Below are 16,090 nucleotides of genomic sequence, written 5' to 3'. Positions count from 1 at the left end.
CTGCTAGGCCCCACATGGTAACTCTCGCTATTTAAGAATCTGAGGAAGCCCCAAACTGATGTCTGAACTGGCAGCACCATTTCACCTTCCCACCAGCAGTGAAGGAGGGCACCGGCTTCTCCACCTCCTCATCAGCACCCGCTTCTCCACCTCACCAGCATCTGGCCATCATCAGAGAAGTCAACAACAGTGAGGCTAGAATGTGAAGAAACTGGAACCCTCCATGACCCAGCAACTCACATCACAGAACTGACAGTGAGATGAAACACTCTTGTCCTTCTGAAGGCCTGAACCTTCACAGCTTTGGCTCACCTTTCCTACTTCTTTTTTCAGAGCTTGGAAGCTGCTTTGATCTTCCGTTTTATCCTCTTCCTCATCAAATAAGCTAAGAACCGTTTTGGTTCTACTTTTAGTTCCTTTGTCCAATGGGGATGATGAAGAAAATAAATCAGCGTTCTTGGCTGTTTCCTGAGTAGGTACATTCAAAGATCCTTCCTGAAAATGGAAATAGTAAGGTTAAGGGAAAAAAGTGAGTAACATCTGAAAACACAAATACTATTGTGGGGCCTACCAAGCTCCTCACTAATTCAGTTACTAACGTATCTGTTTCAGGGCACGACAGCTAATCACACTTACTCCTAGGTGACAGAACACTCCGGCCAATTCTTGATCAGTCACTCTAATGCAAAGTCTAGAACAGGTAATTCATAATCAAAGATGATTTTTCCAATTAAAGATGATTTTTTTTCCAAAAAAAAGATGATTTTTTATACGTACAGTTTAAAACCTGTATGTATAACTCCATCCAACCAAGATACATTACGTATCAGTTATAACCCTGAGTCACACAGCTTGCTCATGAGCTAGAAATAACTTCATAGTCACAGATAGAACACAAAAGCCAATCACTGCGAATGGATCATATACTCCCTAATAACTAACTAACACATAACTCCAAGGGAGGAATCTAACTGATAGAACTGGACACTTAAATTGTAGAAGCCTTTTCTATACTGTGCAACTAGAAGAAATCTCTAAAATAATCATAAAATGCAGCATTTATTCATTCAACGAGCACCACGTTTCAGGCAAGATACCATTGATTAGAATAACTACTGTTCCTGTATGAACTGCCAAGAAAAAAAAAGTAACAACTTGTAATTAAACATGCCATCAATTGTGAGGTGCATCCTAATTTCACAGTGGTTAAACTGTGAAGAAAATATGCTTCTTTAAATAAAATATGTGAGTTTGAATGTGGCTACTTGGTGCAAGGTAATGCACTAAGCACTCTCACAGGTATCATGGATAGCAAAACGAACGTGGCCCCAGCCCTCAAGGGGCTTATCTTCAAGCAAGGGAGGCAGCAGCGTGACCTGCAGCTGGAATCCAGGGAGAAAGTGGGCCCAGCAGCACAGGAAAGGTCCACGTGGAGGTGATGAGGAGAGGGTGTCACACAGTGACGCAGACACAGAGAAAACGTTTGCATCACTGTAGCCCCAAGGAGCCTCAACAGCGAAAGTGTTGGCGACATTTCTTCACATAGGCACTAGAAGAGAGCTGATCACACACAGCAGAGAAAAGGTACCAATGAGAGAAAAGGCAGAGACTGAACGAATTGCCGATTCCCAGATGCAGCCAGCAGTCTTATTCACAGGCCTCCTATAGGAGAGGACAGACATCCCAGGAGAAGAAAGTTAATGCAGAAGAAACAACAATTCACTCCACTCTGTAATTCACAGGCAATAGCATCAAAGACTGGTAAATGAAAATGAAAATCTTCTTAAAAGTTGTCACAGTGAATGTGATATCCTGGAGAAAAAGGATGTGTATCAGGTTAAAAACTAAAGAAATCTGAATAAAGTATGAATTTTAGTTAGTATTTTTTTTTAACGCTGTCCCTGTGATTCAAGTACAGGTGGAAACTAAAAGAAACCAAAGGGAAACAGACTCCAGAGAACAGAGTAAGTCAAAAAGAACAGATGTGCAGGGAGAAAACCAAAAGGAAAAATGAGCTGAGACAGAGAAAGGCAAAACAGCACCGACAGCAGCATAAACCGGGAACCACGCGTGTCACGGTGCACACACGCGCCTGGAAAAGACGGCGAAGGCGCGCGCAGCGCTGGAGGCCTCCGGGAACAGTGAGAGCGGGTATTGTCTTCTTCATGCTTTTTAGTGTTCTCAAAAGTTTCAACAACTGAGTCATCGTTTTCTGTGGTAGAAAAATGTAAGGGTATGTGCGTACATGTATGGGTTTTACAAGAACATCTGAGAGACAAAACTAACAGATGATACAAGAAAAAAAGAGTCCACCTTTCCTGACTCCTCGACCACAGGAGTTCTCCCAAGTTCTGAGGTCCGCTTGGTGCTCTCAGCGTTCTTAGCTGCAGGTCTCACTCCAGACTGAGCTGCCTTTTCTTCCTCATCGCTGAACAGCAAAGGCAGTACTTCAGGGACAGTCTCTTTTTTCTATCAAAAGAGGAGTAAATGACATCCTCAAAAACAAACAAAAGGAAAGGGGCTTCCCTGCTGGTCCAGTGGTTAAGACACGGTACCCCCACTGCAGGGGGCACGGGTTCAATCCCTGGTCAGGAGCCCAAGATCCTGCATGGCTCACGGTGTGGCTAAAAACAGACAAAGTGTGCCTGACAAGCACAGCAATGTTTGCATGCATGCTAAGTCGCTTCAGTCGTGTCCGACTCTGTGCGACCGCAGAGACGGCAGCCCACCAGGCTCCTCCGCCCATGGGATTTTCCAGGCAAGAGTTCTGGAGTGGGGCGCCGTTGCCTTCTCCATGGCAATGTATACAGGAAGACAAATGTGTGCTCGTCTTCAGGGTTACTAGCTAAACGTTGGGGTCAGGAGAGACAGGACAGCAGAGGAAAGGGGCACGAACGGGGAGGAGCAGTAACCACCACTGTCTCAGGCCTGCTGGCAGTTTCTGCCCCGCGTCTGTAGTTGACTCCTGTGTCGTTAACCCCTCGTGTGCGCCGTCAGGTAGACTGCAACCTCTGCCACCAGACGCTCAGCAGTCTCTCCTCTCTGCCTCCCTCCCTCCCTACACATTTCAGCTACATGTCATCACCCAGAGCTGACCTGCTAAAATAAAACACCTACCAGATTCGTCTCCCATCCCAAACGTGCACAAGTTTGTATTAACTGTGGAAATGGCAATCCACTCCAGGACTATTGCCTGGAAAATCCCATGGACAGAGGAGCCTGGTTGGCTACAGTCCATGGGGTCACAAAGGGTCGGACACGACTGAGCAACTTCACTTCACTTCACACATGCAATCAACAGGCCCCGCTTTAGACCCGCATCTACCTGCGCCTCCTCGACCCTCACACTTCCTGACGCCTACCGTAAACTTCCACTCTTCCACACTGGATCCCCACTGTCTAGAGAAGCCAATCCTCCATCGTCCCAGCAAGGCTCAGCTCGGGTGTCACCCATAAAGGTTTTCCCGTTCTCTTTGGTAAGTTACCAGCTGCTTCGTTGCTAAGAATATTTATATCTATGCCTGGCCTTTACTGCTTTCCTAACTTACACTGATAGCTGTCATGCATCTTTATCCGTTCATTTGAAAGGATCAAGCAGTATATTTCTCTAGCCAGTCACAGCATTTTATACCAAGTAAGGGCTCGGCACAAACACTACCATAATGCCACCATCCTCTCATCCCTTAATACTCCTTTTGATATAATTAACATGAAGACTTGCTAATTTTTTAGCTCCAGTGATCATGGTAGTAATGCCATTTATATGTAATTGCTGAAAGCTATTTAGACTAGATAGGCACTAATGGACTTTTCTTATCACATACTATTACCAATTTTTGAAAAAACTTTAATGTTGATTTTAAAAAAACACAAAATTTACCATCTTAATCATTTCTAAGTGGAGAGTTCAGTACTATTAAGTATATCCACATTACTGTAAAACCAACCTCCAGAATTTTTGCATCTTGCAAAACTCTCTACCCATTAAACAACTCCCCATTCCCCTCTCCACCACACTCCAGGCCCTGGAAACCACCATTCTACTATTTCCATGAATCTGACTACCCTAAGCACCTCACGTAAGAACGATCACACAGCATTTGTCCTTCTGGGGCTGGTTTACTTCACTCAGCACTATGTCCTCAAGCTTCATCCATGCTGCAGCCTGTGTCAGAAATTCCTTCCTTTGTTACTTATTCACTGTTAAGAATAATAGTGAATAATTACAATCCAGGACCAAACTGTTAGTACTTGAAACCTGCTCTTGTAAGGGATAACCTGTACATTAACTGGGCTGGTCTAACGTTAGCAGAATTCCATGCTACTGGGACTAAGCCCGGCAGTTCCCCCAGGAGGGGTGCAACCGTGCTGTTCCCCGGTCTCCCCTGAGACTTGGATGCCTACAACTCGCACTGAAGGGGCTGTGTGATGCTTTTCTCCAGGCTTTGCACGTGTACTTCACCTGTAAAATACCATTATCAGGAGATCTCTAAAGTCAGGCAAAGGAGTTTTTCCACAAGATTCAGGCTCCAAGGTTAGGTTTTAGGACCTCATTGAAGGAACCATCAGTATTCACATAACATCATCTCAAGGATACTTCATGGGCTAAGAGGTTAGGAATACCGTTGTTGCAGGAGGAACAGATGTGGGAGGAGAGCCGAACAGAGAGCTTCCGCTGTCAGCATCATCTTCAAACAGAAGTGATACTCTCTGGGCCTTCTTTTGGCTGTACAAACAAACAAAGAGTCCAACTGGAGGCAAATGTGATTTTAAAAATACAATATTCTTTCCAGGCCATACCTACAGGAACCCACATACCACCAAGTCAATCACTGACCTTACACAGTTGCATTTCTATCCAAATGACAAACTTAAGTAACTTGGACAAAACTTCACATTCTTTAGGGTATCCCAGGGGAAAAAAAAAAACAAAGACAAATCGTACTTAAACCCCTAACAAACTTAGGAAAAACAGTATTTTAAGGTTAAAAAAAAAAAAAAGGGAGAGTGTTTCCCTGGCAGCCTAGTGGTTAAGACTCCACACTTCCAATGCAGGGAGCATGGGTTCCATCCCTGGTTGGGAAATGAAGATCCCATAAGCCATGCAGAGATAAGCAGAAGAAATTAGGTAAGGATCTATGAAGAAAAACATTTCACAGTACCAAAGGAGAATACCGTGCAAGTGAAAACCAAAGACATTCTCGTTTGGACCATCACCAGTGATGAACGATCAGCATGTCACCCCCAGAAACTGACATCTTGCTCATCAAATACCTTCACCTGTTACCAGACACTGACGAGATGATTTCTTACAAGGACTATCTCACCTGTCCTTGGCAATAGCAAACAGGTCATCCTCGTCATCCTCCTCAAAGAGGCTGGTCTTTTTCATGGCCTTAACCTCCTGGGGGGTGGGCTCAGGGCCCCTACGTCCTCCTTTAGACTTGTCAGCTGTGGAGCTGGTCTGTGAGTCAGTAATATGCCACTGGTCCTTAAAAGGTAAAACACATGTTAAAGTCCTCTGGCAACTCAGATTAAGAAACCTGAAAAATAAAATACAATTCCCGCTCGTTAAACTAAGCCACATGTAAACTAAGTGCCACTTTTGAGGCAAGTTCTTGTCCAAGGCTTTCCTTTGAACTCAAATCTAGACAGCTAGGTCCACTGAGCCCACACACCTTCTGGTGTCTCCCTCCATCGCTGCCTACCACACTCTTTCTCTCTCTCTCTGTGTGTTAGGATAAGGGATCTTTTCTACTTCAAAGAAAAAATTAATTATGAAGGGGAATGAGAAGGAATAAGAATGTTTAAAAAAAGTCAAGAATTCTCAACTTCAGAGGAGAATGATATTTGAATTACAATTTTTTTAAATTCCAAAGTAAGCTGGGGGAAAAAAATGCATAAAGAGCTCATGCAGGGGATTTCCCTTAGCAGTGGCTAAGACTCTAGACTCCCAACACAGACAGCCCAGGTTTGATCCCTGGTCAGGGAGCTAGAGGAGAAGGCAATGACACCCCACTCCAGTACTCTTGCCTGGAAAATCCCATGGACGGAGGAGCCTGGTAGGCTGCAGTCCATGGGGTTGCTAAGAGTCGGACACGACTGAGCGACTTCACTTTCACATTTCACTTTCATGCATTGGAGAAGGAAATGGCAACCCACTCCAGTGTTCTTGCCTGGAGAATCCCAGGGACGGGGGAGCCTGGTGGGCTGCCGCCCATAGGGTCACACAGAGTCGGACACGACTGAAGCGACTTAGCAGCAGCAGCAGGGAGCTAGATCCCATGTGCCACAACTAAGAATCTGCAAACTGTAACCAAAGATCCCACATGCTGCAAATAAGACCCGACTCAGCCAAATTAAAAGAAAAAAAAAAAACTCACACAACGTAAGTAAGATACAATGAAATCTGCAGGTGATCCTTATCACAAAATTCTGAATCTGGCCTTCAGAAAGCATTTAAGGAAACCCCACCTGGCTATGCTCACCCCTTCAAATCAAGGATCTCCTGAGCACTTGCTTAAGTGATCCTTTGGTCTCTGGAGTTTAGAGCTTTACAAATCCAAGTGGGTTTTGTAAAGCAGCAGCTGCTGTTTTACGGAGTCTCAGGGCTTTACCCCCAGACCTTTTGAATCAGAATCTGCCTTCGTTAACAGTATATCCAGTGACTTCTTCACAAGTTACAGTTTGAGAAGTGCTTCTCTAAAGAAGTCCGACTCAACACTGACCACAAGCCAGAACCCCCAAATGAGCTTCAGAAAACTCCACTGACGGGTCATCCCCCGAACAGTTAATTCAGAACCCCAGGGGTGGAATCTGGGATCAGTGCTCTCTCAGGTTCCAAGTGACCTCAATGGCAGCCAAAGTCAAGCTACTTTTCTATAATGGAAGCCTGTTCTTCTTTCCTCTGCAGGTACTATTGCTCCCTACCTTGGCTGGTATTTTTTTATTTTCCCTGAACTGCAATAATATGATAGAAAATTCAAATGATGGTTGGCCATTACTACAGGGAGAACAACCCACTAACAATGCTAGAAAGAATTTAAAAAAAAAAAAGGAAAATCCATCACCGTTCACAGGTTTGAGTAGAAAAAGCAAATTATGTTGTATCATTTTAAGTTTCTTTCAATAAAAAACTGAACATGTCTATGATTTATCTGTCTGTATCTTACCCTCAAAACTTAACAACGTTAAAACAGAGTAATTATTATGAAATAAGATTTTTAATGCTCACAGTTTTTATTATCATTATACTTAGTCTTTTTCTACACTGCTAAATCTGAACAGCTGCTGAACTGTATTCTCCACTGGCTCCAACAATATATATACTCCAAATACCAAATGGCAACCCTGTGAAGACTTACAGAAAAGGAGTGAACCCGGCATAAGCCACTCCTGCCTTGTCGAGCTATAGTCCTTGATCAATGAAACACAGCGATCATTTAACTAAGTGAAATAAGCCCTAATTCATTTGGATAAATATAGATTATAAATTTGAGGACCATACTCACTTTATGCCCAAGTATTTTGAAAAGATTAACCTTTAAATTAATATACTATAATAAATATCTTTCTTCAAGAATAGAATGACAATTTTGTGATTATAGTTTTTAGTAACCAAACTTCACTAGATCTACACTAGGGAGAAAAAGATGTTTAGGACAGCCGTAACTCTTAAATCCATCAAACCATCCCCTACTCCTCCAATTTCCACCCACCTCCTCATCACTGCTGAACAGTAAGGCAGATGCTTTCTTTTTGGGAGGCTCAGAGGGCTTTGTTTTCTTTTGGCTCTGAGTCAGTAGAGACGACGTCTGCTTCTTAGCAGCTGGAGTATCAAAAAGATTATCCTAGAAAAAAAAAAGCGGGGGGGCAGAAGAGTATGACAACTCTGAACACATAAAACAAAAAACTAGATATTCTCTTGTGTTAAATTATGAGAGAGTAAGTCTCCAGTGAAGTGAAAAATATATACATAACATCTTTGGGGGGAAAAGATCATACAGTGCCAGTAGATGCCACTTCTCTCTTATTATAACCCTACAGCAACAGCTTACCATCTTCTCTAACTGTATTCAGTCATAGAAGTGAAACAGAATTCAAAGGCAGCACACTCGGGCGGGAGCACAAGGGGGAGTAAGAAGACGACAAAGTCACAGAAACAGGAGGGAACTTGGCTCCGTCTAGGCCTCCTGTGGGGGCCTTCTATGCCCACTGGGAGGGCCCAAAGCCTACAGAAGGCGGGAGAACAGCACAGCCCCTGCAGCAGCTGGCAGCCTGCACCTTTCTTTCTATGAATTACAAACCAGAGCAATGAATAAAAAGAAAGAAATGGGAAGCTTTCTCTACTCTCTTACATTTATGCAAGACACATACCTTGAGAACAAACCATCAAAGGGCCTGAGCCCAAGTTAGACAGAAAAACACTCTTAACAATATACTACAACAGGTGAATGGCCCTGAAGCGTTAAGCTCAGATAAAGGGAGCCTTTAAGGAAATCGTGCAAAGGCAGGAAAGGCCGTGAGAGTAATGACCTGGCCCTCGCTGGGGATGCCCGAGACCGAGCTAGCATTTACCACGCGTTCGCTGTGTGCCAGGCGCTGTGCCCGTCACAATGACGCTATGAACTGTTACGCCAGAGGAGATTCAGCAAAGTTGTTATCAGTACTTGCCCAAAGTCCCTGATCTGCATGTGGTGGACCTAGGATATGAACATGGGCATCTGATGACAAAGCCCATGAGCTCAGCCTCCCCATGATTCTGCATGAGAACAAAGGTTTGGTTTTTCTTCCCTCTCATTTCTTTGCCCCACTTTGCTCTCTCATCCAGGGTGGGGAAGAAAAGCAAAGCAGGAACATGGCTGTCTTCTCCCCTCTACTCCTACTTCATCTGAGACACTCTTGTAGATCGCTGGGTTTCATCCGCTGAAACTATTCCTTAAAAGCAGATTATACAAGTGAAATCTACAAAGTCTTGCACAGAGCTGGGTCAAGAAATCTAAGGGCTGCCCACTGTGCAGCTGAGAACTTAAGAAAGGCATCACTGAAATAAACACCGAAATGTATTTGTTACATGTGCCTCAGACAGCTCGCCTGCTTTCCCGCCGCCCTGTTCTACTGTAAGAGCCTCTGGATGCACAGCCGCGTTGGCAGTGGTTTTCTACCAACTGAAAACTCGATTAGCTTGTGTTGCAGTAACAGTGTTTACCTGTCCATCTTCATCATCGAAAAGCAAGACTGAGCTGGGGGGTTTGCTAGGCAGGAGACTCGCATCTTTTGACTTACTCACACTTTGAGAAGAAAACAAATCCTGTTGGATCAAGATTAAAGTTCCTGGTTAATAACATGTATCCGTTTTAAAGTATCAGATATAAAATCCTGAAGTTTATGGCACAACAGATGCCACCCGTCCAGGCCTCTCTCGTCGGAGAGGAGCGCGGGCTGTCACAGTCCTTGAGACGCGCACCAGACTCTGTCCTCGCTGTGTGCCGGCGAGCAGGACGAGGCCCACACCTGACTCCAGGCGGCCTCACAGGGGCCCAGAGGCACCATGCTCCCACCTGGATGGCAAAGGACAGGGCAAACTTGGCCAGTCGATTTCCTACCATGCTTAAAAAATAACTTCCTTCTTCTGTCCAGAGAATCAGAGAGATAAACACATGTAACAATGGAAACAGAAGCTAGATTCTCAAATTACTGGACCTGTGACACTGTTTAATGTAGTTATACCCCTTTCTCCTCTAATAAGAGTAGGATACCAGTCAGTTCAGTTCAGTCACTCAGTCATGTCCGACTCTTTGCGATCCCATGGACTGCAGAATGCCAGGCTTCCATGTCCATCACCAATTCCTGGAGCTTACTCAAACTCATGTCCATTGAGTCGGTGATGCCATCCAACCATCTCATCCTCTATCGTCCCCTTCTCCTCCCGCATTCAATCTTTCCCACCATCAGGGGCTTTTCCAGTGAGTCAGTTCTTCGCATCAGGTGGCCAAAGTACTGGAGTTTCAGCTTCAGCATCAGTCCTTCCAATGAACACCCAGGACTGATCTCCTTTAGGATGGACTGGTTGGATCTCCTTGCAGTCCAAGGGACTCTCAAGAGTCTTCTCCAACACCGCAGTTCAAAAGCATCAATTCTTTGGCCCTCAGCCTTCTTTATAGTCCAACTCTCACATGCATACATGACCACTGGAAAAGCAGAGCTTTGACTAGACGGACCTTTGCTGGCAAAGTAATGTCTCTGCCAGACCACCTGACATGCCTCCTGAGAGTAGGATATGATTTCTTCTAATATATATTCAGTTTTAATTTTAAAATCTTTTGTACTCTTGACATGACAGGAAATGTTGCGAACTAGACAAAGATCTGGTAGATTATGAAGAAACTTCCAAAATGCTGTAAAACGTCAGCCTACAATGCAAAGCAAGACCTGCAAACTGAGTTACATGAATCAGAAACATGAAATAGGACAACTATTCCCTCGGGAAGAAAATCTTCAATGCGCACGAGTCAGGCAAGTAGGACAAGAACACAGTTTCAAAGACTCTCTCGATGATATCGTTGTAATCATGGAATCAGTATTTACTCAATGCAGTGCTAATGAGTTCATTAAGTGAAAAGAGCTACACTCAGCCCCGTGATTTTTGCCTGGGCCCCAAAGAGCCCCATAGGTCTGTTTAGGTAGAAAGAGCCACACAGGAGGAGCAACCAGCTTCCCATGGCTCTCCTGCATTTTACACACTGGCAACAGTTCACTGAAAGAAAGGGCTCTGTTGCTTTAAAAAAAAAAAAAAAAAAAAAACCACAAGCGTCTAACCCAGAGTTCACAATTTCCTGAAATTACATGTAAATTTCTGCCATGTCCACATCTTTTTCCGTGAAGGAAGGCTATTACTTCCAGTGATACAGAGTGTGTGTGTCACTACATACGATACCCACTGTTCATACGATACCCAATTCCTTCTTAAAGAGGAAGCTGTGTGTGTACTTCTGTAGAAACACCTCATTACACTGCGCATCAATTCACAGCCTGAAATTTGAGCATCCTGAGTTTTCCTCCTAGGAGATGCGCTGGATTTAAACTCAACAGTGACAGGACTGTATGCACATTGCTTTCTAAATACCATGGGTTCTCAAAACATTGTTTTCAAAGAAAGAACTAAAGTACTGACTGAGTCTTACACCTCTGAGACATCCTGAATCAGAAATAGTTCCCAATGTCATATCCATGAAGTAATTTCCAGAACTGAGAAAAAGAATTCCTTACCTCAGAGTCCTCCTCATCTGAAAATAAACCTTTATGAGTCTTTGTTTCCGACGAGAGCTTGAGATTTTTGCTGGAAGGTAGCATAACCTTTGTTGAAAAGAAAAAATTAAAGAATTAACAAACCAGAAACCTGGAAATAAGGGTTCATTCACTCACTTGTTCAGGAGATGTACTGACTCTCTGCTAGGTAAGGCCCCAGGCCACGCACCAGAAGAGAGAAAACATCATGGACGTTGGCCACATATCAGGTGCATATAAAGAATTAATGCAAAAACAGAAGCACCACGAAAAAGGATTTAAGAATTGGTATATGTTAGGAAAGAAGGAAGCAGCAGTCCTTGTAAAGTAAATTTCTCAGGACAGACGGACCTGGACATGGGCCATGGTTCAAGCAAGGACATTCTGGGCAGAGGGAACCATCAAAGAAGAGAAAAACTAGGTAAAGCAGAGGGCTCCTCTGGGGGGTCAGTGTGGAACGAACTGCCCACAGAGTGCAGAGCACAAACAGGATGTGTACAGCTGGTGCCGGGGTAGCAGCCTGCTGAGTTCTGAATGCTGGCACCCAGGTGGATGGCAGCGGGAAGGCCAGGGTTTCACAGGAACACATGACAAGAGATGTGCTTCAGAAAGAGGATAGATGGAGCTGTGCAGGATAGCAAGGGAAGCGACAGGAGCGAGCAGAGCTTAAAGACTGAGGGGGACGCAGCCCTCTAGCCAAAGACAGGTCAATCTGAGCATCAACTAAATAACGACGTTAATGGATTATAAGATAATGAATGGAGAATCCATGATTCTACAATGATACTAAAAAGACAAGGAAGAAGGGGGGGAGAAAGCTCTTCTGTTCAGAAGAATCCCAGCTAATCAACACAGGAGAAATGACAGAAGTAAAACAATATTCTTTTGCACATGATAATGCATCCATTTAACACATCCATTAAAACCACTCAGGAAGATAAAATCCAGTAACTGCTTAATCTAGGCGGTAGCAGTTACTTGGGTGTTTGCTGTATTCTTTCAACACCCTACACATCTGAAGTTCACTGTACATTTGAAAGGAAGCAATACTTCCCTGTGGGTTCCAGATGAATTAACAAAATGCCCCATATATACACACCTAAGTTTAGTCTTCCCTCCTGCTCACCTTTGTTTCTGCTCTTGCTTTATTTTCATCTGTCTGATTCACAGTAGCTTCTGGCAAAGCCACTGTTTTTTCTTTGAACAGATCTTCTTCATCGTCAAAGATACTGGCAGTGGATTTGACTTTGTCTTTAGAAAGAGACCACAGCATAAAGTTACACAAAGGTCAGAAATCCCACCACAGAATTCGAAGATGAAAACAACTTCTCTCTCAAAGAATAAACAGAACAAGCATGTTATTGCTCGATTAGTTACAGAAGAAATATTAAGTGGACCAGCTGGAATTTTTCACAGCGCATGAGAGCTGCTCCAGTGAAACACACAGGGCAGACAGCTTAACTATCTGCCTGCATCCTCTCCAAGCAGCAGCACGCGCTTCAGGGGGTCTGGACTGGCCTAAGAGGCAGAGAGGGACCTACGGAAAGATCATTGACAAGTCAACCGCCCTAGGAATCTGAGAAGTGAGAGTTGGCTTCTGCTACCCAGGTTCAATCCTTGGGCAGAAAACTAAGATCCCACAAGCTGCATAGCCAAGAAAAAAAAAAAAAAAAAAAAGCCAGGGACTTCCCTGGAGATCTAGGGGTAAAGAATGGTCCTACCAATGCAGGGGACACAGGTTCTGTCTCTGGTCCAGGAACATCCCACACGCTTCAGGACAACTGAGCCTGTGCTCCCAACAAGAGAAGCCACCCAATGAGAAGCCCACACCCCGCTCTCCACAACCAGGGAAAGGCCACGCGCAGCAGGAAGATCCAGCACAGCCGTAAATAAATGATTCTTTAAAAGCACCGAACTATACAGAATCAAATAATGAAACATGCCCCATAATTCCACCTGCCCACCCAAACAGGAAGGCCAGCGGGAAGAGTTTGATGCACATACTTCTAATTTCCACAAAGATATAGTAACATGTTAACTCTAGCAATTCACAAACATGGCTCTAAGTAACATCATTAAGAAAAAAATCTTATGATTTGCAACTTTCCTTCCATATACCTAGGGTGTAATATCTTCCCATGTCAACACGGATAAACTTTCCTTTTTTCACAGCTTCACAAAATTCCACTGAATGGAAGGACCGTAGTTTACTGGTGACCATGTGGGTGGTTTTCAACCTTTCGCAACCACAAGCACCGCGTCACTGAATGAGGTGTGAGGTGTGTGTCCCTGAAAGAGGGCACTGGTTCATGAATGTCCCAGGAGAGCAGCAGGTCCAACAGAGTGGCACCCACTTACCTGTGATTCCAAATCAGTTAATGATACAAGTGAGACGCCTTCCAAGGCCCGGGAAGCAGTTCAGCCTTTACTCACTGTCATCTCAGTCAGCCTAGATGTGAGCATATTACGTGTCCAGTCTGCACGCTTTTTAAAACCAGGCCATTATTTCCCTTGCATTTCTGCTGCTATCCTTACTCCACATTGCTGGAAAATAAGCTAAAGTCGAACAGCCTGCTTCTCGATGCATCCTGGTCCACGTCCTGAGGAGAAAGAGCTCTTTGCTCAGGTAGCTGGAAACTGTGCAGCTCAGTGGTGTCCACCTTTCTCTTCCAGAAAACAAACCAGTGAACAAACCCTTTGCCACTCCAAGTGCAACAAAGAGACCAGTGCTCTCTGCCCACCAGGGAGCCTGTTAGAAATGGAGGCTCAAGGGCCCCACCCTAAATCCACTGAACTGGAGTCTGCACTTTTACAACAGTCCTGGGAGAGCCATCTGCTCATTAAATAACAACTGATTCAGAGGAGTGACTTCAGGAACACAATGGCTGAGATTTGAGGGGTGAAGAAAGGACAGTACCAAAGCGGTAAAGGGGCTGAAAACTCCATCACAGAAGAGAAAAGCCAAGGTCACCTGGGCTTGCTGGAACTGGACACCTGGCATAGATGCTCTGTTCACATACAGTTTACTAAGGATGCCGGAAGAAAGCACAATTAAAACTTTCTTGGTAACTGAGAAGGTCGAAGCTAGAATCCTGATCATATTAGAGGGGAGCAGCTTTTTCTCCCTCTGAGGAAGACAATCCTAGTAATTAGTTTCTAAAGAGGAAAAGATCGGTCCATAACATAGAGACTGCTGAGGCTCCATAACCAAATAGAGATGAGACACCTCTGACAGAAACGCTTGAGGAGGGACTCCAGCACTGTATGAGAGCTGAGGAACCAGAGGAACTTCATGCCTTTTTAGGTCAACATTCTCCATCCAGCTACCTTCCCTGAAACACAGGCTGGGGTAGTACCTGTCGTGGGAGGTTTGCTACGGGATGCCGAGAAAAAGTCATCGTCATCGTCGTCATCATCGAAGAGGCCAGCCGATGCTGGGACGTACGTGCTTTTTCCTGGAGGGGGCCGCTCGTGCTTCTGGGGCTCCCTCGGTGCCGGGGCAGAGGTGGCACCAAACACATCAGTATCCCCTGTGGGTGGAGGGACAGGACAGACCAGCTGCGAGCCACTGTGGGTGGGCTTCCTGACTTCACAGGAAGAAAAAAAAACAGTACCACCACCAGAACTTGTAGTTCCAATTCATCCACAAACATTAACAGGACCCAACAACATGCATCCTTTACTGATACAGATCGTCCCACAGTGGGAAACCAACTGATCACCCACACTGGAAAAACCCAATTTCTAAGGGAATAGGAGCTAACACAGGTGAGTGAGCTCTCTGTGGATGCCCTCTGAAGGTCTTCCTGTTCTCCTCCCTAGTCAGCTCTTGGAAGAGGACAGTATTAAAAACACAAAACTACAGTATGTAGTTATCAAAAACAAATTCTAAGTTATGATACCTAAAAATACAGAAACAGCTCCTGCCGGGATTTTCTTTCCAGGTTTAGAAGATGAAGATGCTAAAATGAGAAACAGAGAGAGAACATTTCAACAAAGAAAGCAACTTTCCTTGCTAAATGCACCTTCCTAAAATATATACAACACAACACAGAGCTAACAGGAGACTTTCAAAAACTAATTTTTCCTCCAAGAGCCATTTAAAAATTCCTTAGTATTATCTTCTCTACCGACGTCCTGACTTTTCTCTTGGTATTAAACCAATCTAGGCTGTGACTCCCATGGAAGATCACAGACTCTGGACAATCACAGTGGGGCTGGCTGCCAAGGCCAAGGAAGATGCAGAGCACAGATGGGGAAGGCGGGAGCAGAGCAAGCAGGGCTCAACAGTTCTGACTCCATCCATCCCGTTTAATGAAAACATGCAAGTAAAAAACGAAGAGCAAAATATCTGAGACATTAGTGCCCAAAACAAAGACAGTAACAGGAAAGCGTGCAAGTCACAGATGCCAAAAAGTGGAGAGTAGGAACCTCAAGACAATCAGGTCAGCCAGCATCATAGTAGTCCAAAATCTGATGACTTCTGGCCTGGGGAGACCAGGTCACTTAAAATAACTCATTCCCAATTCTCAAGACTACCATAGACCTAACAGAATAAAATTTTTAAGTTTTTTAATAGCATATGTGTGCTTAAAAATGTCACAAATTATTCTAACGTACACTGGGCTAAGGCAGTACTGGTCTCCAATTTAGATGCAGAATTGCAGAAATGTTTCTTTGAACTGAACTTGATTAAATTAAGATATCCTCAACAGTGCCAGAGTGCTTTCCCTGGTTGACTTTTTCTGCTTTCTCTATGAGAGAGACAAAATTGTGATATGGGTTTACAAATGGTACTTTTTTG

At 44.3% G+C, this 16,090-nt stretch overlaps 1 protein-coding gene across 13 annotated transcripts in view; it reads right to left on the bottom strand.

Moving 5' to 3' along the window:
• Positions 1 to 16,090, bottom strand: part of LOC102397660 (WASH complex subunit 2) — a 45,172-nt gene that overhangs the window by 9,036 nt on the left and 20,046 nt on the right. For 7 of the 13 annotated variants that reach the window (XM_025284927.3, XM_025284930.3, XM_025284933.3 and 4 more), the window contains 10 exons: positions 15,189 to 15,248; positions 14,643 to 14,873; positions 12,413 to 12,537; positions 11,269 to 11,355; positions 9,209 to 9,310; positions 7,719 to 7,850; positions 5,328 to 5,491; positions 4,624 to 4,726; positions 2,314 to 2,469; positions 313 to 495 (listed from right to left, as the gene is read on the bottom strand). In XM_025284927.3, coding sequence (XP_025140712.3) covers positions 313 to 495; positions 2,314 to 2,469; positions 4,624 to 4,726; positions 5,328 to 5,491; positions 7,719 to 7,850; positions 9,209 to 9,310; positions 11,269 to 11,355; positions 12,413 to 12,537; positions 14,643 to 14,873; positions 15,189 to 15,248 — 1,343 coding nt within the window. The remainder of the gene's footprint in view (positions 1 to 312; positions 496 to 2,313; positions 2,470 to 4,623; positions 4,727 to 5,327; positions 5,492 to 7,718; positions 7,851 to 9,208; positions 9,311 to 11,268; positions 11,356 to 12,412; positions 12,538 to 14,642; positions 14,874 to 15,188; positions 15,249 to 16,090) is intronic. The other 6 variants (XM_006065690.4, XM_006065691.4, XM_044942436.2 and 3 more) reach the window with 2 other exon arrangements.

This window comes from Bubalus bubalis, chromosome 4 (assembly GCF_019923935.1).
Source record: "Bubalus bubalis isolate 160015118507 breed Murrah chromosome 4, NDDB_SH_1, whole genome shotgun sequence".
Taxonomy (NCBI): Eukaryota; Metazoa; Chordata; class Mammalia; order Artiodactyla; family Bovidae; genus Bubalus; species Bubalus bubalis.
Note: the sequence above shows the minus strand (reverse complement) of the source record. Positions and strands in the feature narration are given on the sequence as shown.